This window comes from Anneissia japonica, unplaced genomic scaffold, assembly GCF_011630105.1.
Source record: "Anneissia japonica isolate Jap-2015-1 unplaced genomic scaffold, ASM1163010v1 scaffold376_len1572418_cov194, whole genome shotgun sequence".
NCBI classification, from domain to species: domain Eukaryota; kingdom Metazoa; phylum Echinodermata; class Crinoidea; order Comatulida; family Comatulidae; genus Anneissia; species Anneissia japonica.
Genome location: NW_022741166.1, coordinates 748,226 through 775,617, shown reverse-complemented (window position 1 = coordinate 775,617; position 27,392 = coordinate 748,226). Strand labels below are relative to the sequence as shown.

Below are 27,392 nucleotides of genomic sequence, written 5' to 3'. Positions count from 1 at the left end.
GGATGAAGGTCCCAATGAAAAACAACGTCGCTCTTTTATAGCTAACATTGTCTATTTAACATCACAATAATTCATTATTAGACCTATAGTTGTTTTTTGAATTGTACTCCACAAATCTCAGCCGATACCTTGCTCAACTCGTTAACGTCTCTATCTATTGTCGTGACGTCATGGCTCGCTGGCTCACACTTGTGATATGTCTCGCACTTGTGATCAAATAACACGCTGGCTCGCACTTTGGCAACACTCTTTGGCAGTCAACTCGCCCCTAGAAAACCCGCCCTTGGAAACTTGCCCCATATACACTTCCTAGACCATGCAGTCTTCAAAATAAAAATTGTAACCTTTGGTAACCAACTACATTTTCCACATACATAGAAATTTTTGAAACTTTATTAAAAAAAGCCTAAACCATAATTCACCACTATAGACACTTTTTGACAAAAATGAAAGTCTCTTATACACATCTAGATGTGTATAAGAGACAGGTCATGTCTCATATTATTTGTTATATTTTTATTATTCATTATTTTCACTTGACTCGCATAAATAATTTTGTTCGAAGAACATTTATATGCAGTTGTACTTCGCAGCACTTCACTTGCAATTTGCAATTTCTAGTTAATAGGTCATGGTAGTGCTTTTGTTTTTCATTTCATTTCATGCAGGCAAAAGCTCGACAGTCTGACCTCTTGGTATTCCATAATCTTTGTTTGTATAACTGAATGTAAGATAAACAAAGATTATTGAATGTTCTATTTGAACTTTGACACACATTAGTGCATCTACCTTCAATTATCTACCAGTATATTTTCACTCTGAATACAGCACCATTGTATGGAATTGCTGTCATCTCTACACACATTTTCAAGTTGTTGTTATTGGTTAAAATTTTAAAAATATTGTACTGCTTCCCAAATCAAATTTAAGTTTATAAAGAAGTTTCAAAATAGGAGGTGTGAATAGTTGGTTTTAATACAAGATATCCTTACAAAATGTTACTTCTTTTGTATTTTGTCTTCTATACTTCATATAAGGTAAAAAAGTTATAACAAAATCCAAAATTTACATTGCTCTGTGATGCATGTAATTTTGTGTATGTATAGTATTGGTAATACGAGATATGTGTGGGTATGGAAGTTATTTGAATTCATGGCTTTCTTTGATTTTAAGTAACCTAATCTTTCCTTCTAAAATTAAAATATGTATTTTCATTTTTAATTACAAATTTGTTTTGTATTCCAGATATTACATATTTTCTCTTATACTGTAAGTGTGAATTTCAGTAAAAGAGTGCATAACTCAGTTCACTCTTCCCCAAGTAAATATTCACTCTTTAAAGAGTGATCCCCAAGTGAATATTCACTCTTTAAAGAGTGATTTTTATTCTTAAAATAGTGAAACATACTGTAGTTGAGAACTAGCACTGTTTGCCTAACACCTTATTTTATTATTGTTAGTTCATTATTCTTTTTGGTTTTGTAATTTGATGTAAAGGGCCTGGAGGCAGTGCGCAATATGCGCTATATCATTGTAAATTGTTATTATTACAATTATTAAACATTGGTATATTTTGCACTTTGTCTTTCATTGTATTGCAATTAGCCTTGTAGGCACTCTTTTGCATTTGAAGATTTATAGATTTAAATTATGAATTTGAAGTTGGGGTACTGGCAATTGATTGATGTTATGATAAAATTTTAAAATTAGCTTTTTTTGAATACTTGGTTCATATAGTACATTTTACATTCCTTCCAGTCATATTGGAATTGGGAGAATAGTGTGAACAAAACAAATTTGTTCAATTTTATTTTTTTTAAATTCTTTAGATTTGGTAGTATACAGCAGCCTGTTTACATCAACATCGTACGCCAGCCTCTAGAGCGACTCATCTCATATTTCTACTTTCTAAGATATGGCGACGATTATCGTCCAAACATGCGTCGTACCAAGCAGGGCGATAAAATGGTAAGGGAAATATTTGTAGTTGTCAGTTTCTTGTAATACTACAACAATACTTTATTTGTTGTTTTATTGATGATGGAAAATAAAGATTGATTGATTGATTGATACTTCATTGTCAATCATTCAAAATTACCAACAAGTGAGACTTGAGTGCTCAAATATTGGAAATAAATAATATATATTATGTTTACCAAAATAAAATTTCCCTTCTCTTTTGACCATTTTAACCAAATATCAGGGGTCCCAAGTTGAAGAACTCCATTCGCAGGAGATTTTGTCGGGAACCTTTGGCCGCCTGCAAATACAAGGTGCGTCGCGTTGCGGCCAATACTCGACTACTCATAATATCAAATACTTGACATTCAATGATCAAACACACAGTTAACTTGCTCTTCCTTTCATTTTTATTTACACAATGTAAATGAATACATATACCATGAAATTACATAAATTCTGGAATCTACTAATCTGTACAGTAGGCCTAGTCTTATATTGTACATTATTCATTTATTTACACTTAGGCCTACTAACTACATCCCATTAATTACATCAATTTACAGTTCTTTTCTGGCATCTGTTAGTTTAATATTGTATTCAACAGTAGTAGTAGTCTAGTAGCTTCTTTGATGCTAAGAGAAGAGCGGAATTTGGATGCAGTTCAATCATGGCAAACAAGTCTGTAGACATAAAAAAATAACGAAAATATTATCTCAAAATGTATGTAACCTAATTTATTTTTATTCTTGTTAAAATATCAATAGTCTTGTCTAGGTGTGCGTAGCTAGACTTCAAAAACCTTAACTGAGGTCTAGACCTAAGGTATTTAAAGGACGGTTGGCCTAGGCCTAGTTTAGGCCCTAGCCAGTACAGGAAAAAATGGCTCGAGGAGGCGGCTAGGCTTAGGCCAGGTAGGGTAACGACGACCACCAGTGGCGAACGTACTTCTTGAATTGTGAATTAAAAGCACATGATTTTTATGTTTCTTCGCTGGAGCCATATTTTTACTTATTATTTTTGACCATTAATTAATTATTATGTAATTATTTTCATGATACAGCTCGATAAAATTAACTTTATGCAAAAAGCTATAGGCCTGTTCTATGGGTCAAGTGGCGTGTTGTTTTCAGGGTTGTTTAGATATCAAATCACACTGCAGGCATGGTCTTAGGCCGAGCATCGGAAGGATGGGCGCATCAACTTTTTTAATAAACAAAGTGTATTGTGATTCCGTGTTTTCAGCAGCTACCGTAATTAATTGCAAATGCATTATAAACATTGATGGTAGGGAGTGGAATAAACTTATTTGTGATTGTTTACGATTGTTTTTTAACAAGTTATGTTTTTATCTAGGCCTAGGCTAAGCTTATATTCAAAATTAAATAGCCTACCGTACTCAAATTTTCAAAAAAATTACGGGAGAATTTTTTTCATGCGTAGAAAAACGTAAGCTTACGGTAGCGCGGTAGATCGTCACTAAAGCGGTAGACTACTGAAAGTAGCGGTAGACTTGGGACCTCTGAAATATTACAGTAAGATTTTAGAAATATACACCCATGGGCAAGTCAGGGTGAACTTGGATACCTTGCATAGGTTGAGACCGATTTCAACCCAGGCTAGATCAGTCTACAAATTTCTGAAGCATCGCTTCACTTCCTTGTCGGTCCATATCCATAATTTGCTTTAGACACCCCTTTCTTAAATACATGATCCAGGGAATCTATTATTCTCTTAAATAATTATCCCCTTCCAATGATTGATTAAGTAATGAATAAACATCGAATAAACAGAAAAGTTCTTCTCAATATGCATTCCATAAGTGTTCTACTCTATTAATCAAATGATTGATTACCTAAGAGTAATTATGTGTTGGAGCTATTAACCTCTCACAATACAAAATGGTATTCACCATATTCTAGTACCGTATATGAAATATTCACTTTCCACCAAAAAATTATTGCCTTCCCTACTCTCTCCCTACCCCCCTAAAAAGCACCTGCCTTGTAATAACACCCCTATAATAAAGACATTTTTGAAAGTAAATTTCCCCTCAAATAATTTCCGTTTAATGTTTAAAGAGCTTCTGCAGATACAAAGATAATCTACAGAACATAACATATAACAAAATTAAGAAGTAAGCATAACATTTTGTGAGGGGAGAAAGAGGAAAAGAACAATTTACATATAAAATTAATTAAGCATACAGATGTTAGTATTTTCATAGGAAGTTCTGTAGATAGATTTAATCAATTGACAGATTTGTCTAAGTGTAATCATTAAGTAGTTTAGCAAAGGAATAACAGGAAAAAAGTACTTAATAGTTTGATCTTAGGCTCCAGTTTGAGGCTTCCACCAATAGAAAGAACTTGTTATTGTATGTTATTGGCACATTGTCCTGTTTGATGACCTGCAAGAGGGTATGCACTTTGTATTAAATTATTTTATCCAATCAAGAAGCATGATCTCTATATTTACACTCCTTTAAATCCTAACCAACATATTATCTAGGTAATAGATTTCATATAATTCTCTTAATTATTTATTATGATCTTATTGTTTCTGCTGTGTTCTGGCTTTTCCCAGCAGTAGCTGGAAAAGCCATTGTTTTTGTGCTGGTGTTTTTTTTTTTTCCCCTTATCTTTTTGCACTGGGTTATTCTGCCCGGCACTTTGGTCACTTTCCATGATTGATTATTTTCCAGACTTTACTATTTTTCATGGTGTTTTGGCTTTTCCCAACAGTAGCTAGAAAAGCCATTATTTTTGTTCTGGTGTTTCGTTTTTTTTTTGTTTTTTTTTTGTTTTGTTTTTGTTTTTCTTATTGCACTGGGTTATTCCGCCCGGCAAATGTGAGGGTCATTTTAATTTCTGACATCCTAGACCTAAATATCTCTAAAAAACTTGTCAATGGATGGATCTAAATGAAACTTCTATGATAATTTGTCAAGGTCCAGTAAAGAAATGATTAAATTTGTGTGATGATCCGGACTAGGGTGTGGATATGAAGACCATTCAAAGGAAAACGTCCCAGAAAAAAAAAAAACGGATTATTAATTGTTGGTGACCATCCAGTTTTTGACTTGAATTTGAGGGTCAGTTAAAATTCCAATGTCCTATACCTTAATATCAATGGATCTAAATGAAACTATAATAGTTTGTCATGGTCCAATAAAGAAATTATTAAGTTTTGGTGCCATTCCGCAGTGGGGTGTGCAGGGTTCTCACCAGTATTTTGGAGTGGTGGTCAGCGACCAGGCCCATCCCAGGGGGCGTGGTCGTCGACATTCCCCCCCCCCCCCACAACCCTCCGGCTGGAAAAATAGTAGTTATCATAGCTATATGATTAATTTACCCATGAATTTGTGGTGTACAAAAATCAAATCTTCCCGAAAATAGTACCGTATCTTTTGTCTTATCTACGTAGCAAGCATGTCCATTGTCTAACTCTCTACTCTAGCAGTCGTGTAACAAAAGTATTTTGTTAGCCTACATTTTTTTCCCACTATGCAAAAATAGTGGTGGTCGGCAGCCTAAAAATACTGGTTGGAAATATAGAGTGCGGGACGGGCCCGACCACCGCCGACCAGCGCGGTGATAACCCTGGGTGTGGGTATGAGGACCATTTCAAGACCTTTATTGGACAGTTGATTAAAGTATAAACGTAATTCGCATTTTCTAAAGCGTTGAAATCAACTGCAGCTAGGTTAAACGCAAAATTACTGTGATGCATTAATTTTCGCTTTCAATCACTGAATTATATGAACTACAATGCACTGACCTACGCAAGGTTGGCTCATACTGCGCGCAATGGTTGTAAGTTCCCATATCACCTTCGCTATTACCATTGTAGCTGTAGTTCTAGTCTTAGGAACGTTAAGTAAGTTCCCCTGTTTTTTTTTACTTTATTTGTTTTAGAAATAGCTGTTGTGCTAATGTATTTTTCTTCCATTTCATTTCCTATTTTTTCTGACCTGCACTTTGGTCACTTTCCGTGCTTGAATCTTCTTCAAACATTGTCCAAGCAAAGACCATATCTACGATGTGCATATTAAATTATGATATCATTCTACATATTTTGAATAGTAATAGCAGTAATAGTTTGAGTTGATTTTTCATGTGTTTTAACTTCATAATTTTTTTCATAATTTTCAGTATGATTTCATATTGTTTTTCATGTGTTATTTCCCACTAGACTCTTTAAACAATTTTTTTTTTTTTTGTTATTTCAACATCACTTCTCTTAATAGCAATGAGGAATAGCCCTATGTTCTCTTTTACAGACAGACATAGTAAAACTACTGTAATTGTTACTGTTTCTGTTTTTTATTGTTGCTAATTGTGATGAATTTATAAAATTCAAAATTCAAAATGTCGATAGAGGATATTTATAAGATCTGATAATTTTATACATTGAGGTATTTTTGAAGTACTATTAATAAATATCATTAATTATTTTTTATTTCTTGCTATTGTTAAATATAACCTTAAAAAGGTAGTTTAACAGTATAAGAAATAAGAATATCTTATCCTTAACTAATTTTGACATATATAAGAGCAAAGCTCTTTAGGAGCTGTTCTAGGCCTATTGGATTATCACAAGCATAGAGTTGAACAATATGAAAGCATGACTTTAAGAATACAGTTATCTCTAATCCCTAGGATACATAATAAAATGCTGTCTAAGACATCAATTTTTTTTCTGAAAGTCAAGTATCGGATGAACAAGATACAGTATTCATGACAGGTATTAATTTAAGCCTTAATAGCATTAGTCTAATTATATTTGTTTTAATTAGGGTAGCTGATGGTTGTAGCGTTTGTTCCTGTACAAGTGCTTAAAATTGGCGATCTATATATAACCAGTTAGCAGGTGTGTTTTGTTTCAGTTGTAATTTACAAATTGATTATTTTGTCACAAAATACTTTATATGCTACAATGTAATTAAAGTGATTAAATCTATGTTGAAAGAAACCCGATAGGTCCATTGATCGACTTGATTGATAGACATAATGAAATTACAAGCATAATGAATATTTGATTAAAGAGGAGTGCAGCTATACCGTTGTGGTTAAAGCCGGGCACGCACTGCGTCGGTGGTGATTGTTGGAGAAGACAATATGCGTTTGACAATTTTAATGGCGATCTCCAGTTTGCCATCAAGGATCAGCAGAAAGCGTCATGTCTTCAAGCGCTTACAGAGGAGTGCGGCTATAGCATTGTGGTTAAAGCCAAACACGCACTGCGCTAACAGTCGTTGCCTGATGCAGTTCTGTGGAAAACGTAACACAACGATCTCCTTAATCTGTCACTGACAATCAGCAAACAGCGTCATGTCATCGAGCACTTACAGAGAGCAGAGAAGAATTTTACGTACGTCGTATGATGCAGTATGATACTTGTCTTCTAATTCCAAGGTCCTTCGTTCAGATCTCTATTCCAGTGGAGGATTTAGAAAGGGGGCGTACGACCCCCTACTTTTTTGTAAAGCTTATCAGAAAATTACCATGCTAAATATTAAAAATCAATCAAATATCAACTTAAATTAATGAAGGTTCTAAAGGTTTAAGGGAGAATCTCCCCTTGCACCCCTCCCATTTAGCAGGGGATCTTTCCTGAGACTCTTACTCAGTTCGGACATCACGGCATCTCTTTTTACTGGGCTGGATCCGTCCCGCATTCCATGTATACATACGGGATTGAATATACGATGTTGCCTTAAGCTGGGCAGTTTCTGCTCCGCTGGTTATCTGTGGATGCGATTACACAATGAACTCAACATGAGACACCCACATGATATCGTTTTTATTGGCAATCCACTCAGACAGCAACACATCGTTAAGCCCTCACAGAGATTGGAGGTGGGTTCATCGGCCTAAACGACTGTCTACCGATGCAGTGTAAGCCTGGCTTTAGTCTCATTATGTTTTCATTATGCTTTAATATTCGTTTGGATCTCCATGATAATACTAAATATATAAAAAGGAAATCAATGTATTAATGGTGATCTTTAATTTGTTAAATAACAAGTTTCATTTAAAAATTACTATTCAGCAACAGTCAATCAACATAATCTTTGTTCAGATAAAAGTGAAGTCATTTGAAAACATTCAGTCAGTGACCGCCAGTATGTTTTCTAACAAGAGATAATAAAATTCATGTACAGAGAACTTAAAAGTGCTTTCAATCAAGAATCTTGGTTAAGAGAGACATCATAAGCTTTTACATCATACAGGCAGGTTCTAGGAGTCCCAAGTAATTTATGCATTGCAGGATTCTCACAAAAATCAACACACACTACATAACTCTTTGTTTTTCGTCACTTTATTTCATCATCTTGGCTACCAGTTCTCCTAACAGACCTGGGCCCCGACCAAGGCACTTGTTCCAGCTATCTTCTCTTAGTACTATTGCAGCTAAAATACAGAATGATGTGTTTAGTGTGTATTCTCATGCTGGGTAACCTATTAGTAAATTATGACTGTCATCATCCCACAGGGCCCTCCACATATATAAAACAAATCCATGTCATTAAATACATTACACAGAAATATTAACGCAATCCCAAGATTAAATTTAACAGCACAAAAACACTATTGAACACTATTGTTATACAACTCATGGAATTATCATGACCATAATTTTAAATTTTGAAAAAGCAATTATAGTATTGAAGCATATTTAACTAATGTGACTACTTTTAATAATTTTCAATTTTAAATGATTTTTAAATAATATAATAGATAATAATAATTTTAAAATTTAATACAAATAAGTATTTTTTAAGTAATATTTTAAAAATATATTTTCAATGGCCTCATATACAAGTTTTGAGTTCAGATCATTGATTTTGTACATGGTAGCATTGCATATGTGACACTAGATTAACCTTTCACTCAATGAACATTCAGTTCAGAACATTGCATGTTAATGTCTTCAGCTAAATATGGTTAATTTAGTATGTCTGTCCTGTGGTAATCAAAATGTAATTAAATACCTGCTCTAATGTACTGCTTGTACTAAGATCAATTCCTAATGTAAAAAATTAGGCCTTTTTAAAATGTAAAACAAACATTTTTTCACATTATTTTCATCTAGGAAATATTCTGTAGGAGCTGACAATGCTACCTCGCTGTCATTGAATAATGATGTAATTGGTTCTCCGGCTTTTCATTGTTAATTTTCTCCTGTTTTTAAGAATTTTTTAACTATATTACATTTCACACATCATCTCATTGATAAAAAAAAAGATGGAATATATATTAAGGTGCAAATTGAGAAAAATAGTAATAATAAATTGAATGCCTATTAAGCCTATGTTATGAAACATAATTATTTCCAATTAAATCCAGAAACTAGGATAATTATTGTTCTAAAAGAGAATAATACTATATCATTATGATCATATAGTTTTATATAATACAATTTTTTATTACAGTATTTTATACTACAATTTAGAACAATCAAAATAGGACAAGAACATATCTGACATAGCTAAACGACAGAAAGAGGAAATACTCTCCAGTTTGTCCTTTTTCTTTTGTTGTTAATGCATGGTACCTGTAATGTATGTTCACATCCATTACAAAGTGCGTAACATAAAGTGCATGTAATACAAAGTGCATACACAAAGTGTGAACACAAAGTTTGTAATAATAAAGTGTGTAACACAATGTGTGTAATACAAGATGTGTAACACAAAGTGTATAACACAGAGTGTGTAGCACAGAGTGTGTAACACAAAGTATGTAACACAGTGTATAACACAAAGTGCATAACATATCTGTGTAACACAAATCCATAACATAGTTCCATAACAGCAGGTTAATAGACAAAGGTTTTTTTTAATGTACAGTATTATAGAGACAAAGGGTAGCAATAATATCATAGTATTCTGGGTTTATTGTTTACCTTTATTGTTTCTCCTCCCATTGGTCTTGATATTTGTCCTGCAAGTAGGCCTAACTAATTTCTTTCTACCAACCCAAGCAGGCCGGCTACACAATCTTAAGTAATATCCTTATTGTTACTACTATTATTTTTATTCTTCCTAATTACATCCTCGGAAATAATCATATCTCCATGCCATATCCCTTTATCATAACAAATTTACATGCTAAAATAATCAATCATAATAAATAAACGTGTATTGATAATAAAAGTAATTATAGTACAGTATACAGCTCTCTAAGTACAATAGATAGCCAACCATTCATAGGATTCTTAGATCAGGATGCAGGCTGTCAGGATGTTTACATTTTAAACAACTACCGGTAATGAATAATGTGCAATTAATGACATAAAATAAAATAAAAAAATATTGAAGTGTTTCATAGTTTGACTTGTCTGATTATAGTGAGATGGAAATAAATGTTGTACTATAGATTATGAGGCATGGCATATAGTTAGTACTGCTTCCCCTTGACCTAGGGTTTAGGGACGTCGTAACTAACAGAGATTGATCTACCAGGCTATTGGTCACGCCCCCAGAAATTTTCAGGCAAGCACTTTTGCTGACCTGGATTTGACTTTCTATACCCTGGATATGATTTCACAATGTAGGAGACATGTAATTTTTGCTATACCTGAAATGTAGTTCAAACGAATGGTTAATTATAGACGAATTCCATGGATTATTAATGTCATAACGATATTAGCTTGTTAATTTTTCATTAACCACCCCGGTTACTTTAGGTGTCATGAATATTACTTATTAATCAGTTCACTATGTTATACCCAAAGGTGAATAACCAAAAAAAATTACAAAAACAACTTGGCAAAATAGACACGTATACTTATCTTGAATATATCAAGTTTAATAAATATAAATGGAGTTATGAGAAAAACAATGAAAAAATGTCTACTGCATGAATTCACATACTGCATTAATTGAATGTACAGAACTTGAATTATTTTAATATTATGAAAAACCGATGGGAATAAAGAAAGAGAATAGCGATGGGTAGATTGACACCACAAAAAGGAAAATAAATTAGGGATCAATTATTTATGCATTAGAAATTCACAAATTTCTGATGATTTGGTAGCCATGTCAATTTAGGTTTCTTTCTTTTCATTGAGAATACTGACCACCTCACTGTGATGTTCATGTTCATTGATTTCCTTCCCTGTTCTGTCTGCTTACAGTGGCCTTCATTACCTGTGCCAAGGAGGTTTTTGTATGTTCTTGCGTATAAGGCGGTCCGTGTTTAAGACAACCCCTGAATTTGAGAAGATTTTTGGACGATTTTTGTATGTTGGGCGTATAAGATGATCCTCCCTCCCATTTCACCCTCTGAATTCCTCCTTTCGATACCTGGTATATTCAAACTCCTTAGGCCTACGTTTTGCTGCTTTTTATGATATTCCATCTGGCTGGCTAAAAAACCATAATACCATTTTGTGGGCTTTTAAATGTTCATCAAAATCTTACTTCCCCGCATTTAATTACGTTCATTCATACTAACAGTTCATTTCAGTTGAAAATTTATGTGTTACGGATGATCCTCACATAAGACAGACATGATTTAAAAAATAAGAGATGTATACGTTGCGGATATGAGATGACCTCCTATTTTTTTATCGTAATCTGCTATTTTAAGCCTTTGTCTTATACGCGAGAATATACGGTATGTATTCACTGCTGTCTCTTTAGCAAGATTACGTAGAAAAACTAAGGAATGGATCATCATGAAATTTTAATAAATTTAAAAAATAAATAATCTATAAGAGATGATTAAAATTTTTTTTAGTAAAGATCAAGTTCACGGAAATTTGATTTTGTACACTTGAGCAAAAGAAAATAATGGAATCACCCATACACGGCCTGTGTATTGGTTGGTAAACAGGTACAGGGTGGCGGTATGCACTCTACGTAGTGACTGCAGCGCTCTAATTTAAATGTGTTTTTACCTTTATATAAAAAGACAAAAAAGTGATATCTTGCACCTGATTGATTGATTGATTGATTGATTGTTGAATGATTGACTTAACATTCAAATGAAGGAAGTATTAAACATTATGATTTAGTAATGCCATATCTGAACTCACAGTTTTATTATGCATCTCATAAATTGATTGATTGAACATTCAGGAAATAAAATGAAACATTCATAATGCAGTATTAAACTGCCAAAATCTGTGTTTGTACATAAAGTATTTCTAAACATGTATTTAACAGACATGTTCATTTTCCTTCTGTTGAAACATATACAATGTTTTTAATGTTGAAACCTCTTGAAGTAATGCTTGAACATATGTTATAGTACAGAAAAAAAACATTATTCCATTTAGGATTCAAACTGAGGACTTGTGCTTTATAAACGAACACCTTAACCAACTGGGCCACCAATGCTTTTGCCTTGAATTTGACTCCGATTAGAGGCTACACTTTTCACTCGCTTTTGTATTAAGTTTCCTTTCATACGCAAGTACATATTTTGCATTAGCAATTTGATATTTCATTCATTAGTTATGTATTATTGCATCTCTTTTCAGACATTTGATGAATGTGTTAAGAAAGAGATGCCAGAGTGTCTTCCTGAGAAGCTTTGGATGCAGATCCCGTTTTTTTGTGGTCATTTCCAAGAGTGTTGGTAAGAACAATTTTGTAAATTCAATGTTGTTGCTATAAACGCACACAATCAATGAAATTGAAATGGTCTTCCATGATAGTAATACAGTTTAGTGATTTTATTTTAATTGATAATATTTTATTAATTTAGTTTTTAAATTGCTTTTTCACAATAAACATATAAGAGCACTTGCAACATTTTTCTATGCATATTAGCACATCGTGCAAACTTGTTGGAATGTGGTACATGCACATCATGTAACATACTAAACCCTGGGCAATATTCTTCCTTGTTGATATTTTACAAGACTCGATTTATAGTATCGTGTAGTACCCTCAAATTTTTTATGATAGGTTAATAAGTGTCATCCCCTGAATCTTCTATTTGTCTGGTAGGTTATACTACTTAAACCGAAACGTCCACTGATTAATCTCAGATAAGATAGTATAATTACATCTCCAAGTATCGAAATGCACGCCATCATGTCAGGATTCAATATTTCGATATTAATTATGTCATCATCTACTTGTAGTAGTAAATAAAATAATACATAATGGTATAATATTTATAATTGCCTGAATAACTGTGTTAATGTTGTAGGTAGAGACCAACTTTTAAAGTTTTTATTATATTCCTAATTTTAGAAATTTAATTTAGTAGGAAGTAACCCACTCTTATCAAGTTGTATATAAAAAAATATCCATAATTTGTCCGTATTTGGGGTTTAAGGTATATCACATCCATGTGGGTAAGTCACAAGTGTGGCCAGGGAATTTTAAGGATAAATTTCTGGATTTTTTATTAATGGAAGGTTTTGTTGTGTGAAAATCCTGCAAATGCCAGAATTTATTCTCCACACCACTCCATCTGCTTCAACAATTCTTGTAAATTGTTACCTTAAAGGGCTTAAACTTATAGAGTGGATGTTTAGTTATAAGAAAATTGAGGGGTTTCTTGTAGGCTGTGAACCAAAGCCCTCTCTAGGACTGGTGTTAATTAAAGTGTTAAAGAATTTTTCCCAACATATATCATGAAAATCAATAATTCTAGTTACTATTGCTTACATTTTCTACTTACTGTAGTTTTATCCATTTGCAGATCAGGTCAAATTTTCTGTTTATGTTCAAAGGAAATGATTCATACATCTTTATTCCTGACTCTTTGCTGTTCGGTGAAATCTATAATTGCAGGCTACCAGGGCTCCACCTGCCCCTTCCTCTTCCTGTTTCCTTTAAGTGGCTCTTGCAGGAGCTGACAAATTAATCCCAAGTTTAGAATAATCCTACAGTGATTGAGCATGTATTGATATAAATGTCTATGTGCATGCTGGGTGCTTACATTTTCATCGAAATTCAAAGACTCATATCTGATTTAGCAAATTCCACTTTTAAAGACATTATATTTGATATAATTGAATATTCTGGAAACATTTTTAAACAAAAAAACACACATATTGTCGACTTAAGTATGAAATTTAATTGCAGACTTGCACGCCAAAAAATAATTAAAAATACGCTTTTTCCATTCATGTGCCAATTTGCTCATGAATTATGAGATCTTAGCACTGAACTTCCTGATAAAATTTTCATATAGTGTAAAATCATAGCTGGTAAAAATTAGTGGCAGCAAAACAGTGCATATAAACGACATAAAAAAGTAAAAATGTATTCATAGAAGGCAATACTACTTTATGTCCATATACTTTGATGGCAATGGATTGTTCATTTTCGTGATGTAAAGTACAGACTGAAATTCCACATTTTTGTTTTTATTATTTCTTAAGTTTTGTAGTTTCCCTCAGCCCTAGACAATCCTGAAAGTGAAATTAGGCAATTATAGAAACCCTGCATGTTATGCCAAGAGTTTATCACCTTTTCACTTCAGTTTTGTTTTCCTTTATGAACTATTTTTGCTCTTCAGGAATACCTGCTAGATCAGTAAACATATTCTACAATTGTTTGAAGGTTTGCATGGCGAAGTATAATATATAATAATATAAAATATATATAATATAGTACATCAAGATATTGGATTTGTCATCAGCGATATTTGGTTGTCCATGTTTAACCGGACCTAAACCAAATTTTTCCCGCCAAATCTTTCCCTCTACACTGGAAACTATGCCATTGTTTTTGGCTTTCCTTCCCCCAGCTAGAACAATGCCACTGTCTTGGCTTTCAAGCCACGCCCCGCCCTTCTATTCAGACCGTGAATTTTAGCTTTTGTATAGCTTTTCACTGGTAGGATTTCCCTGTTTGAGATCTCTGCAGATATTATTCTCCTGAAGACGGTTGAAGCAAGTCAACCGAAACATCGAGATATTCTCAACCAACAACAACAGTTCTTTTCAGAACTATCTACGTGATGTACCGCAAGCATTAATTATATATATTCTACAATTGCTGCCTCTGGATGCATATACAGAGGAAGCTCATGTGTTGTCTAGTGCAAGCAGTCAGTCTAATGCTGACTTAATACTATCCAGTGGGTAACACCAGGGAGAACACTATTCTTTGCTAGAACAGCTTGTTTGCAGTGATTTAATGTCAAGGTTCCCCAGGCCCTAACCAGGCGGGTTTTGTGGGATTTGGCCAAACCCCCTTTTTGACCAGCTTACTACTGTAGTAGTATTTTATCATAACTTTGTTTAAAACAGAACAATACTGAGTTAAACTTGGCCTATAAGAAACCCCCTTCCCATGAACCTGGTTACAGACCTGTTCCTAGTTCTTCACGAATATCCCATTTATTGGAGACTCAGGGTTTGACTAAATTATTTCAGGTTCTGTAATTATTTATTATGGGTTGAAAGTCACAAAATGTTGTTTTTTTTTTACAGGAATCCTGGGAGTGAATGGGCTCTGCAGCAAGCCAAGTACAATCTTGTAACTAATTACTTAGTGGTGGGTTTGACGGAGGAGATGGATGACTTCATTGCTGTGCTTGAGTCTACCCTACCGTCCATGTTTACAGGTGCTATTAAACTCTATCAGCATGGTAAGTGTTTGCTGAATTCAGTTAGGTCAAAAATAATGTTAATCATTATCATTCGCATCAATATCATCAACATTATCATGAGAATGTTAAATTATGACAGAACAGTGAACCAGTGGAACTTCTATAAAACTACTCTTATACAGGTAGTCTTAACTAGCTTTGCATATGGACGTTCTAATGACAGTCAACCCTGTAAGACCATTAGAAATAAACATTAACATCATACTTAGTCATCAACATCATACTCATCATCATCGTTATTGTTATTATTATCTTAAAATTTGTATCTCCATCATTACCTGCATCTTCTATTATCATCATCCTCATACCATCATAATCAGTATCCTTATCATTATCATTTTCATAATGTTTTTTCATCATCATTCATAACATCTTCTTCAACAATATCATCATCCTAACAGCATTCACATCATCATTAACATCTACTTCAACAACATCATCTTCATCCTTATACCTTACACAATTATCATTGTATCAGCTTCTTCAACATCATCATCACTCTGAAAATCCAAATAACTGACATTTTAACACACCAGTAATTACATTGCAAACAATTTGAATCTCTTCAGAAAATGTACTCAGTGTAATTTTGTAGCAAATTCCATTTGATGCTGTGAGTCATCTTACTCTGTTTCACCTTGATCAACATTGTCATAGTAACGGTTTTAAGTTTCTTCACAAGATGGAACCACTAACTGCAAAAACCTGAAGTGTATCATTACAGCCATGATTACATTTTTTATTGTGTAATTTATTTTGAAGACTATATAAAATCTAGTATGATCAACTATATTTAATCTTCATATATAAACTCATCTTAAAGTCTTTTCAGAAGAAAAGTGTCTGGATTTTTGTTTTCAAAGTAAATTTTATATTTATTATTTGTTTATTTATTGTCATATTTTCTTTAGGCAAGCGTTCCCACCTTCGCAAAACAAGTACCAAGATAGAACCGTCAGCGGCAACAGTTGCCAAGATAAAGAACTCTGTAGTATGGAAAATGGAGGATGAATTTTACAACTTTGCCAGAACTATTTTCCACGACGTCAAAAGGAGAACACTACAAGTTAGAAACGGAGAATATATAAACGTCCCACAACGATTTACATTTGAGAAGATTCGTCCAAAACAACCACTGAAAAAATGAACAGACATAAAGGGGTTATGCTTTGCTGGGCTAGTGAGAATGATTTCTGGGTAATGATTCATACACATATAGTGCCTGCCTTGGGCTAGCTGAATCTGGGTTCCCACTTTCTCTGGATTGCATTGTCAAAATTAATACCTATAGTGTTTAAAGTGATACTAAGTTTGACATTTGAAAAATGGAACAGTGTAAAGTTAAAAGGAATGAACCTTGTAAGTTACGAACACAGCTTCACTGTAAACTTAAATTTTCTTATAACATTTATTCAGGAACCAGAACCTTTGACATGTAAAGTACGGTAACCAATTACTAGCCCAGGACTTGTGAATCAATAATGTCGTGTCTGGATGAATCAAACTTGCCACAGAATCTCAACTGAATTTTTTTTATTATTATTATTTGTACATTTTTGGAAAACAAGACAAAGAAATAGTTTATGTTTGTATGGTTTTTTTTTTCTCCCATTTTGTATTATATTATGTATAAACATACATATTAAACTTATCAGAAAAATTGAAACCTAATTTTTGTCAAAATATTGCTTCATATATATTTTCTTGAATATATCAAATTGACCCAGCATGTGACAAGACTAGGAAGTTTGGCGCAGCGGTTGAGGTTTGGGCTTTCAATCGTAAGGTCGGGGTTTCGAGTCTCCGCTGTGCAGATTCGCTTGTGTCCTTGGGAAAGGCACTTTAGCTACATTGCTTCCATCCACCCAGCTGTATCAATGGGTACCAGCAAACTGCTGGGGACTAACCTGTGATGGACTAGTGTCCCGTCCATGGGGAGTACAATTCTCATCCACTTTACACTACAAAAACTAGGGATAAGCTCCAGCCCTATGAGCCCCAGTGGCTCAGAAAGGATTTAGTTAGTTTAGCCACAAGACTCATTTTGCCACAACAGCTCACTTGCCTTTTAAAGCATGCCTGTTGAGGCTAAAAGTCTACACAGTAATTTTCCCCACTTTGCAGCCCTAACATGTGTAGAACTTCTGTCATTACCTGTACTTACAAAATAATGGGATTCATAAATATCTAGAAGAGAAACATACTTTGCCAAAGGCCAATAAAGAATATAATCAGTACGTTTATCGATGGGGTACTGTTTTTATAGATGTATTAAATAATTATAACAACAGCTCACAATATAGAAATTGTCATCATAAAATAAGAGTGATAAGGTATCCACAGACACTGTTTGTAACGTGCTGGAATACTTAACAGAAAATTACATTAGGAAATGCAAAGTACATTCACATGATTTGTTTGTAGGGGAAAAATCTGCCCACACAGTTTGTGTTCTTGTAGTATTATACAGGGATCAATCAATTAGAATTACAGAAACATCTAAGATAATTCTAGATGATTGACCTGTGCAATATGCACTTACAGTACAATATTTTACATGATGATACTGTGTGCGTATGTTTGGGAGTGAACAACCTCTATAGTAGTATACTGCCCTCTTGTGAAAATGGTAATCAACAGATCATGACAGATCATAGGATCAGAGTACAGTAGTATTCAGTTTTAAAAATTACGGTGTATTGTACTTTGCAGACTAATGCACTTTTTACTGCAAGCTTTTGTTCACACCATGAACTCATTTCAGGTGAACGTGTAAATGAACATCTGTGGTTTGTAAGTGTTTTCTCAATGATTAAATATATCTGTCTGTTGCTACTACATTGAGGAATATATTTCAAAATATGAATTTCCTGATTTGTATAGCATAGGTATATTTTTAGTTGGCTCAGACAATTTTGTCCTTGCCAATTTTCCACAAAAAGTACTGATCCTATAATATTTGACATATAGCCAGAATTTGTGGATTTTGTATAAAAAAGATAAAAGTCTGTACAGCCCTGTCAAGTATATCACATTTTATTTGACAAAAACATGTGGTATGCCTAAATATGGCTATGATGACATCACATCATGACCATATATAGGTATATCATGACTTTATATGGCCATACAACAGTTTTTTGTCGAAGAAAATGTGATACTTTGGATGAATCAGTGAAAATTGATTTTATTTGATCTCTGACTAATTCGAAGTTGATACTTTATTTAATACTTCTAACAAGCTATCCAATGTTTGAATCTGGGGGTTATCAAAATTTTATGTCAGAAAGCTGCTAGAAAAACTTGTAGTCTGCTCTTTGGATAATAAACTTAATGTGGTGGTGAAATGGTACTACAGTAGGACCCCGCCCACCTCCTTTGGGAACACCTATTATGGGACACTTTTTTGGCTGTAAATCAGGGGAAAATTTTGCTTTTAATACTAGCCAATCCCTATTCAGGTGCAACATTTGGTCTAGAAAGTGTCCCCATAAATGGGGTTCTACTGTATTGTCTGAACATTCCAAAAATTTAATCAAAAATAATATTATAACAGATGTTGAAATAACAACTTGTACAACATAGACACATTTGGGGTAATGTTGTTGGACACTTCGGTGGAGGATCCAAGAAATTGAAATAGAGGGGGGGGGGCCAGAGAGGGACTTTCACGGATAGAAGATCTATACTACTTCAGCCCCACTTGAGACTGTGGTGAAAAAATTTATGATTATGGCACCACTAGATGGCCGGAAATTGCACTCTTAGACTCAAAATAGTAGAAAAGAATTTTTTTCTCAATTTTTTTTTTAATTTTTAACAATTTAGGGGAAGGGGCATATAGTTTATGCTGTGAACTCTGTTTACTGTTTGCTTTATTTTTAAAAATTATTATTTACATTTTTTGTAATGAATTGTCATATTATATTTGATGTTATATTTGATATAGAATAATTGTAATGTATTTTGCTATTTTAGAAATGAGAGGCTTTTGTTGCTTTGAGGTAATGTTAATACTTTAAATACTTTAAAGTTATATCAGTATTTGATTTAATTTGCATCATTAATTTCTTTGGATTTTCACTATATAGATACATGAATGTGATGTTATTTTTCGAGAACAGGACTTCTGTATATTAAGACAGATGACAAGTTGAGATAATTTAATTCATATAGACAAAAATGAGAGCTTTCAAATGTTAAGACTTTTAAGTAAATATATGTGTTTGTGTAGATCCATATACAATGATTTATAAAAAATCCTAATACCACTAAAGAGTTGTGGATCTAAGAATTCTTATTTTAAAGGTACTTTTGTGGATGCCAAACATAGTTTAGAAATGTGTGCAAACCACCCTTCAATGTGATATATTTATAATGTTAATCTTAATGTCAATTGTGAGTTCTTAAAAGATTGAAAGGGAAGAAATGTTTTGACCCTTCCTCATCCTTTTAGACTGTCCTTTATTTTAATTTTTAAAACACTCAGTAATTCTGTAGAGATGTCATAATCTGGTGCAGCTGTGTACCTATACCGTCATAGGGAGATATAAAATTTTGTGTGCATGTTTGTGTGTGCTTGTGATCTTGTGGGATAAGGGGAACTCATACTCCTGTAAAAAAAAAAAAAAAACTAAAATCTATTTTTTTTTCACCTTCATTTGAACTAATCATGAAGGGTTTAATGATGCTCCCACCATATTATTCAGATATTTGATAGGATCAACCTCAACCTATTAACAATTAATATGCAATAGTTTCAAAAGAACAGTATTATTCACATGTTTTTTTTTTTTGCTCATTTGGAGGAATATAGGTTTATATTGTTATAATAATTGCTGGTATTTTTATATGGACCAAAAGTATAAAGTTTTGTTATGAATCCATGTTAATAAACACTTCTGTTTCTGTACTAAGACCTATGTGCTTTACCACCAATAAACAGCATCTTCACACAATTTTACTCTTAAGCCCCTAGATTATCAAATTTTTTTTGACAAAAACATGAGATATGCCTAAATATGGTCATGATTATGACATCATATCATGACCATGTATGTAATTCTACACATACTTTTCCTAGTTGGTTTCCTGTGAATAGTGTATGCCATGGATCAGTGACTTTAAATGTTTCTGTAAAAAATTTTTTTATGTCAATGAAAAACACAATTTAAAATTGTAAAGACTGACTATTAAAATGTTAGTGTGAAGAGGACTTCAAATATTTGAATTTAACTCAGAACGTAACTTTTAAAGATTGTAATATACAGTATGTATATTATACAGTAATAGGCTAAGGCCTGGAAAAATTGGTGGACATATTACGCGATATCATCCGATAACATACATTACTGTACATTTCTGTGTATTTTCCTTGGATAAAGATCGTACGAATAGGCTGTATTGTTGTAAACATTGACTTGTGGGTAAAAGAAAGACCTAATTCGTCACAAAAGTAATTTGTCGCCATTCTGTTTCCTATATGCAGCTAGTCATATTCTATTGTATCCACGCGTGGTTGCACAAAACTATGTGGTAGTACTCTGTTTGATTTCTAATGCATGCCCTATAAAATGCTATTGGTGATGATACAGACACGTTGACATGTTCAAAATGTAACAAATTAGAAAACATATAAAAGTGTGTATGTTTACTTTAATTAAATGCTCTTACATTTCGATTTATAAGAATAGCTCAATGTATTATTGACATCAAGAGAAATTTAAATTGAAATGTAAGCAGGCTAGATAAAAATATATTCTGCTACATACCCTATGCATAAATGTCTGTAGTTTTCTCTCAAATCCAAAGTGTACTTATTGTTAATGAGTCAAACAGATCCTGGTATATGGGAGTGGATAAGTAGATTAAAACTGATGTACTTTTATTGTCAGTAAAAGCCAATAATATTTCCTTGTATAAAAGCTAAAGGTTAATGAAATCAAATCGAATCCATATTAAACCCCAATGTGTATATAGTGTACAAACATGAATTATTTAATTAATTGATGGGGTGCTTAAAAAACTCAAAGGTATATGTTGTTAGTTCAGTCTGTTTAACATAAGCTTGTAGGTTTCCATGGATACTGTCAAGCCCTTTATTTTCGCATGCCCTTCATTTTTGCGATTCTCGTGATAAAACGATGATTGTGAAAGTATTATGTACTGTATTTCTATTGTACAATAGTTTTTGAAATTGTGTTCCTTCTCAGATAGGAGTACAAATTTTTCTCTTTTTGAAAGGGTTCAGACACCTGTGGCATCATGCACGCAATTCACATATTAGGAATTCAAATGCTCTGCAAAAGAAAGCATGGGAATAATGTAAATCGCTGGTACATAGCATTGAATGACTGTGATGTCAAACTGTAGCATATTCATTTTAGTAAGCCGATTCTTTAAAAAAACAAATGGGTTGCAGTTAGACAAGCCTGAGCTTACAGTCACATCACAACATGGTGACACACTAATAAAAAGGAGATGTTTCTATTTAAAAAATAATGTATTTCAATGTTTACTGATCATGTATGGTCAATATTTTTTAGTAAGGTCCTTTAACGTGTTAAAAGTGGTGTTATAATATGTTTCAATACAATGAATGTGATGCTTTTTTGTGCAAATAGATTTTCTTTTTTCTTGTTCTGACAAGTGATGAATCACCATAGTTTATTTCTAAACAGTGCATATCTCATTTTCAACTTGCTAAATATAAAAAGTTTAAAAGTGTGTGTATATTATCTCAATACAGTGTCACCCTGTCTAGCCTTGCATCATCATTTTATACAAGCAAATGAAAAAGATGAATAAAAAATATTTAATAAACAATGTTGTGTTGTGTTACATGTCACAGTTTGAACGGTTCACTACTTGAAGCTATAGCAGATTTAGTCCACTGTAACACAAACTTTAAGCTTCAGCCTATGGGCTGCAGAGAAATGTTAATGGGTCCTCCAAAATATTTCTGACAACCTAAAGTTTAACAAGTGCTTGCGAGCATTAATATTTGAGCTTGATTGGATACTGATCATGCAAGCATCAGTCTCTCTCTGGATTTAATGGCGACGAGTTGCGCTACTGTGGACTTCACAAGAGCATGCCATGCAGTGGCGTAATGATAAGTCATGGGGCCTGGGGATAAAAATGTGTTGGGCCCGTGAATTTCAGTAAAGTGTGCTACCCTAAAGAACATTTTGACTATAAAGGCTGAAAAACTGCATTAAAGGCAATGTCGGTATCATTAAAAATATAATTATATTTTGTTAATTTTCACACACCAACAAGCGGTGGCACCGGAAATTTGACGACAGGGGGTCCGATGTAGGGCATGGCGACGGCAAAGCCTTGGTCGACAGCCCAGAATGATAAAAATCCCTGTTGGGGTTCATGGGGAGAGTTTTTATGGTTTGATTTGGTCCTAAATGTGCTTTTAGACCACAATTAGGGAATGGCAATCAAAATAGTGTTATTGTTATTCGGATAGGCAAATTTTTTTTTTTTTTTTTTAATTATTGGTCTTACAACCTAGTCATTTGTCGGACAACTGGGGGATCCAGGCCTGTCCGACGGGTAGAAAAATTCCCCATTCCCCCACTGGCGCCACCACTTTCCAACAAGGACCCTTTGCCCAGGGGCTGCGGCTTCGTCCTCCAAGATCCCTTAGGCAATACTCCACTGATGCCATCTTCTGTCCGGTGCCAAACGAGTTTCACCATACACAGACCTGTCAAGGGTCTCACACTTTCTTGCTTGAGATTTCATCTGGATTTGCTTGAGATTGGACATTTTTCGAAAATTATGCACGAGGTCACAAACCTTACGGAAAATACAGTCAAGCGTTGATATACATTGACAATGATACAAAGTGCCAGTTTGATATCCCATTTAGTTTTCTTCAGTTTCTGCAAGGAGGTAACCTCCTTGGTTTCTGCTGAGGCGGCGTCGAACACTGACGATCGCTATGGTATCGCTAGCGCCAATAGTTGTGCTTGTACATGTTGCATGCTTGTTTGAGAAAATAGCACATTAAAAAAATATAATTTGAAGAAATTCTGGAATGCGTGAGAATGAGAGCCCTCACGTGAGGGCGTGAGGTCGAAGTTAAATACGTGAGACTCCCGCGAGACGCGTGAGACTTGACAGGTCAGAATCTTTATTTCCACCTCATACAAAAACACAATTACAATAGAGCAAAGTAGAAAACAGCATCGCCGAGATTTGAGTTGGGGGAGGCTAAATAAATTAGCAGTGCAATGCACAACACCTTTAAGCTATAGCCCCCCTGATACAGAATTAGAATTACGTACAAGTAACAATGCACATTATGATATAAAAAAAAAATAAAAAGACCAATAACCATAAATATCAAAAGAAAAGTATCAATAAGAATAATAATTTTAAAAAATAAAATTATTAGGTGTATCATACATTCTGCGTGATGTAACTTTCTTTATATCATCAATCCAAGGTATTGAGGGACATCCCCATCCACGATGGCCTTCCACTGCTCCCTGAAGAATTTGATGCAATGCAATATATCAGTTTAATTTTGTGATGCTTATTATCAATGGCTTCCAGGCTCGGAAATCAAGGGGGTTTATATTGTTGGCCACACCCTTTTCAAGCAAACTCTTTTGATGAACAATTTGTGTCGTATTATCAAATCATTTCAACTTCATAACATGTGTGTGAATGATGTACTTTGTTTACTCCATATTATTCTTTTTGGTGAAATTTTTTTAATTAGTTATTTTTGATCAGAAAAAATCGTTTTGTTTAAGTTATCTGTGTAATAATGTTTCAACTTAACAGCCATGTTTGCAGAAGAAGACGGCAAATGTACAGTAACACTAATAAATATGCCTACACTGTATAGTATTATTAGCTCGGTATTATTTTCTTTATATTTCGCTTCAATGTTTTGTTACATACTACAGACTACTAAAGATAAGAAATACATGATTTATAATAAGTTGCCTGAACTGCCACAAAAATAACAATTATTTTGCTGGACGAATAAGAATCTGGCCTGGGGTCGATGCCTGCATATAAGTCATGGGTTAAAAAAGAGATAATTGTGGAACAATTTTTTAGACGGTTCCACCCCCGCTTCTCAATTTCTTTATAGAGAAATAAACTATAGCTTCAACTCTTCTACGAAAAGAAAACGTTAGACAGGATACATTCATCATTTTTAATACCGGTAATCTATGCAATCTATAGCAAAATTCGGTGAGTATCAATCATCAAGAATAATAATCAGTATGGAAAAAATGAGTTTTTTCACATGTCCGAAAATCTACTGAATTATTAAAAGATAGACCTAATTTTTTGGAGGTAATTTAAGATTAGCCCGAATAGAAGACGAATTACATGCAAGCATGGCAAAGATAACTGGTATTAGAGAATTTGTGCTAAAGACATCATTTGATCATAAAGACAGCATGTGATGTGATAACACCAACTAGAATCACCGAGAACATTTTGTTCTTTCTCCTGTGCTGCCCTGCATGACGGAATAAACTACCAATTGATATGGAGATTAATACGAATGATTTAAAGAAAAAATTTAAGGCCTTTTGCAATAAAAAACATTATTATTATTATTATTATTATTATTATTATTATTATTATTATTATTATCATCATCATCGTCATCATCGTCGTCATCATCATCATCATCATTATTATTATTATTACAGTATTTGCATGTGACAGCACCACTGAACACTTTCATGTTGAAGAATGATAGATCGATTGAAATCGATTGTCTCCTATCGTTTCAACACCTGGAACTCTCAATTCGGGAGACTGGGGGGAGGGGCGTGTGGAGTTGTTTTTCATGCAAGCATTCTGATCTTTCGGGTTGTCGACACTCGGAAAACATGTGCACGCCGATATCGTTAGTAAAGTTGGTGCACAAAAGAAAAATATTGATACAATCAAAAATGTTAAATTATTGTACACAAAAAACCCACGAATTACAGTAGCCTTATTGGTAATTAACTTAGGTGTTCTTTTCTAAACATTTGTGAGAATTCCCGAGACAATGGATTTGTGTCGAGAGACTCTTGATCGAATCAGCAGAGTTTAAACATTATGTATAAGTTATTAAAGATCTTCACAAGTTTGTTCGTTGCATGCCCATCTCATCAATATATTTAAAAATTGTATTAATCACTTACACATGTTTACACAAAACTAAAGAAGATCCTATAATACTGTATTACTTTAAGAAGTACTTAATTTAATCTGTAGTGTAGTGCCTATTTAAACTAATTCCTACATGTTTACACATTATAGGTTAGAAGCAATGAACACATCTAGCTTTTAAGTACTGCTCATAGGTATTATTGTATAGGCCTACTGTAATGGTACAATTGTTGTGAACTATATTGCCGCACCATTATGTCGATGCGTTTATAACTTATTGAGCCTTAAGGAATGTAGTTTTCATTGATTTTAGGGGTTTAAAGAGTTTACTAAACTATTAATTTATGATTTTTTAGTTGATATGTTGTGTGATTTTTTTAACATTAAACCTGGCATATATTCACGCGTGTCCTGCTATAGGCCTATACTGTACTTTCTCTCTTGAAGAGAAAAAGTTAAATTTCTTTTGGAAGTTCTAGAGGGCGCAAATCCTGTTTTTTTTTTGTGTCGATATCGATATCTCTGTTTTATGTACAAATAAATTTACCTTGGGCACACTATTTTGCGTCAACAAGCGTGATCAGGCGTCAACAATCTGATACTCCGAAATTTGAGGAAGTCCTGGTCTGTCCTTATAGGAACTCTACTAATACTCGCTCAAATAATGAAAACTAATTATATAATTAAACTGTATTCCTACTTGGAATATTATAACTAGCATGAGGAGACATTTAAATTTGTGTTTTTTAATACAAAATAAACAAAATCTCCAAATAGGCCTAAACTAAAGAAATTTTAAATATGAGTGATTAAAATGATCGCATTAATGATGCATCGCATCAGCGACAATCTTTCTACTCTGTATGTAGGCCTACAAATAAATTGACATTTCTTTCATCATAGAAATTTTATCGTTTTTTTTTTGTTTTTTTTTTAATGTGAATGTTTTTATATTATGTTAAAGCGCATTATTAATGCAAATAAACAAACTGATACATTATAAAATACAAAATGAATGGAAGAGTAATCAAAGTATTTTTGGCGGTTATAAAAAGCAGAACAAGTCTGAAGTTATTGCATTATACAGTAATTAATAGCCTACAAGAAATAAATAATATACAAAAATATACAAAAAATAATATTGAATTGGCCTACTACTATTTTTATTTCTAAAAATTTATATTTTCCTTTTCACATAGATAGAGATCATTTATTTTATTTTATAACAAAACAGGGTTATAATAAAATTACACGGCCCATATATGGCTTTAATAAATAATTACGCCACGGCTGGATTGTTATGGAACAATGAAATACTGATCATTACATCAATTGATACCAAAAGTCATTTGGAGGAAATATATTCCTCCATAGTTTATGCACAGATCCTCTGTCGTTTATGGGAGTCAACCGATCTGGGGCAGATGCAGAATTTGGCGGTGGGAGTGCGTGCAGGAGTGCAGATGATCTGTTTTGAAAGGCGAGGGTACATTTCGTGGAAATAGTACCTATAGATGGCCGGAAATGACACTTTCATATAGTAAAATTCAACATCATCACATCACCATATTAGGCCTATATAGTCAAAATGAAGCGCGGCCAACAAATTCTCATGATCTTTTATCAGCAATTTTCGGCAACCACAGAGACAGTGTGATGTAGCCTACCATAGAAAATAAAACTGAACTGCTC

At 33.5% G+C, this 27,392-nt stretch overlaps 1 protein-coding gene across 1 annotated transcript in view; it reads left to right on the top strand.

The window, feature by feature from the left end:
- Positions 1-17,114, top strand: part of LOC117118597 (heparan sulfate 2-O-sulfotransferase 1-like) — a 59,528-nt gene extending 42,414 nt beyond the window's left edge. The window contains exons 5-8 of the mRNA XM_033263226.1: positions 1,830-1,968; positions 12,457-12,554; positions 15,373-15,530; positions 16,463-17,114. Of these exons, the coding sequence (XP_033119117.1) occupies positions 1,830-1,968; positions 12,457-12,554; positions 15,373-15,530; positions 16,463-16,698 (631 nt within the window). The 3' untranslated portion in view covers positions 16,699-17,114. The remainder of the gene's footprint in view (positions 1-1,829; positions 1,969-12,456; positions 12,555-15,372; positions 15,531-16,462) is intronic.
- The last annotated feature ends 10,278 nt before the right edge of the window (positions 17,115-27,392 follow it).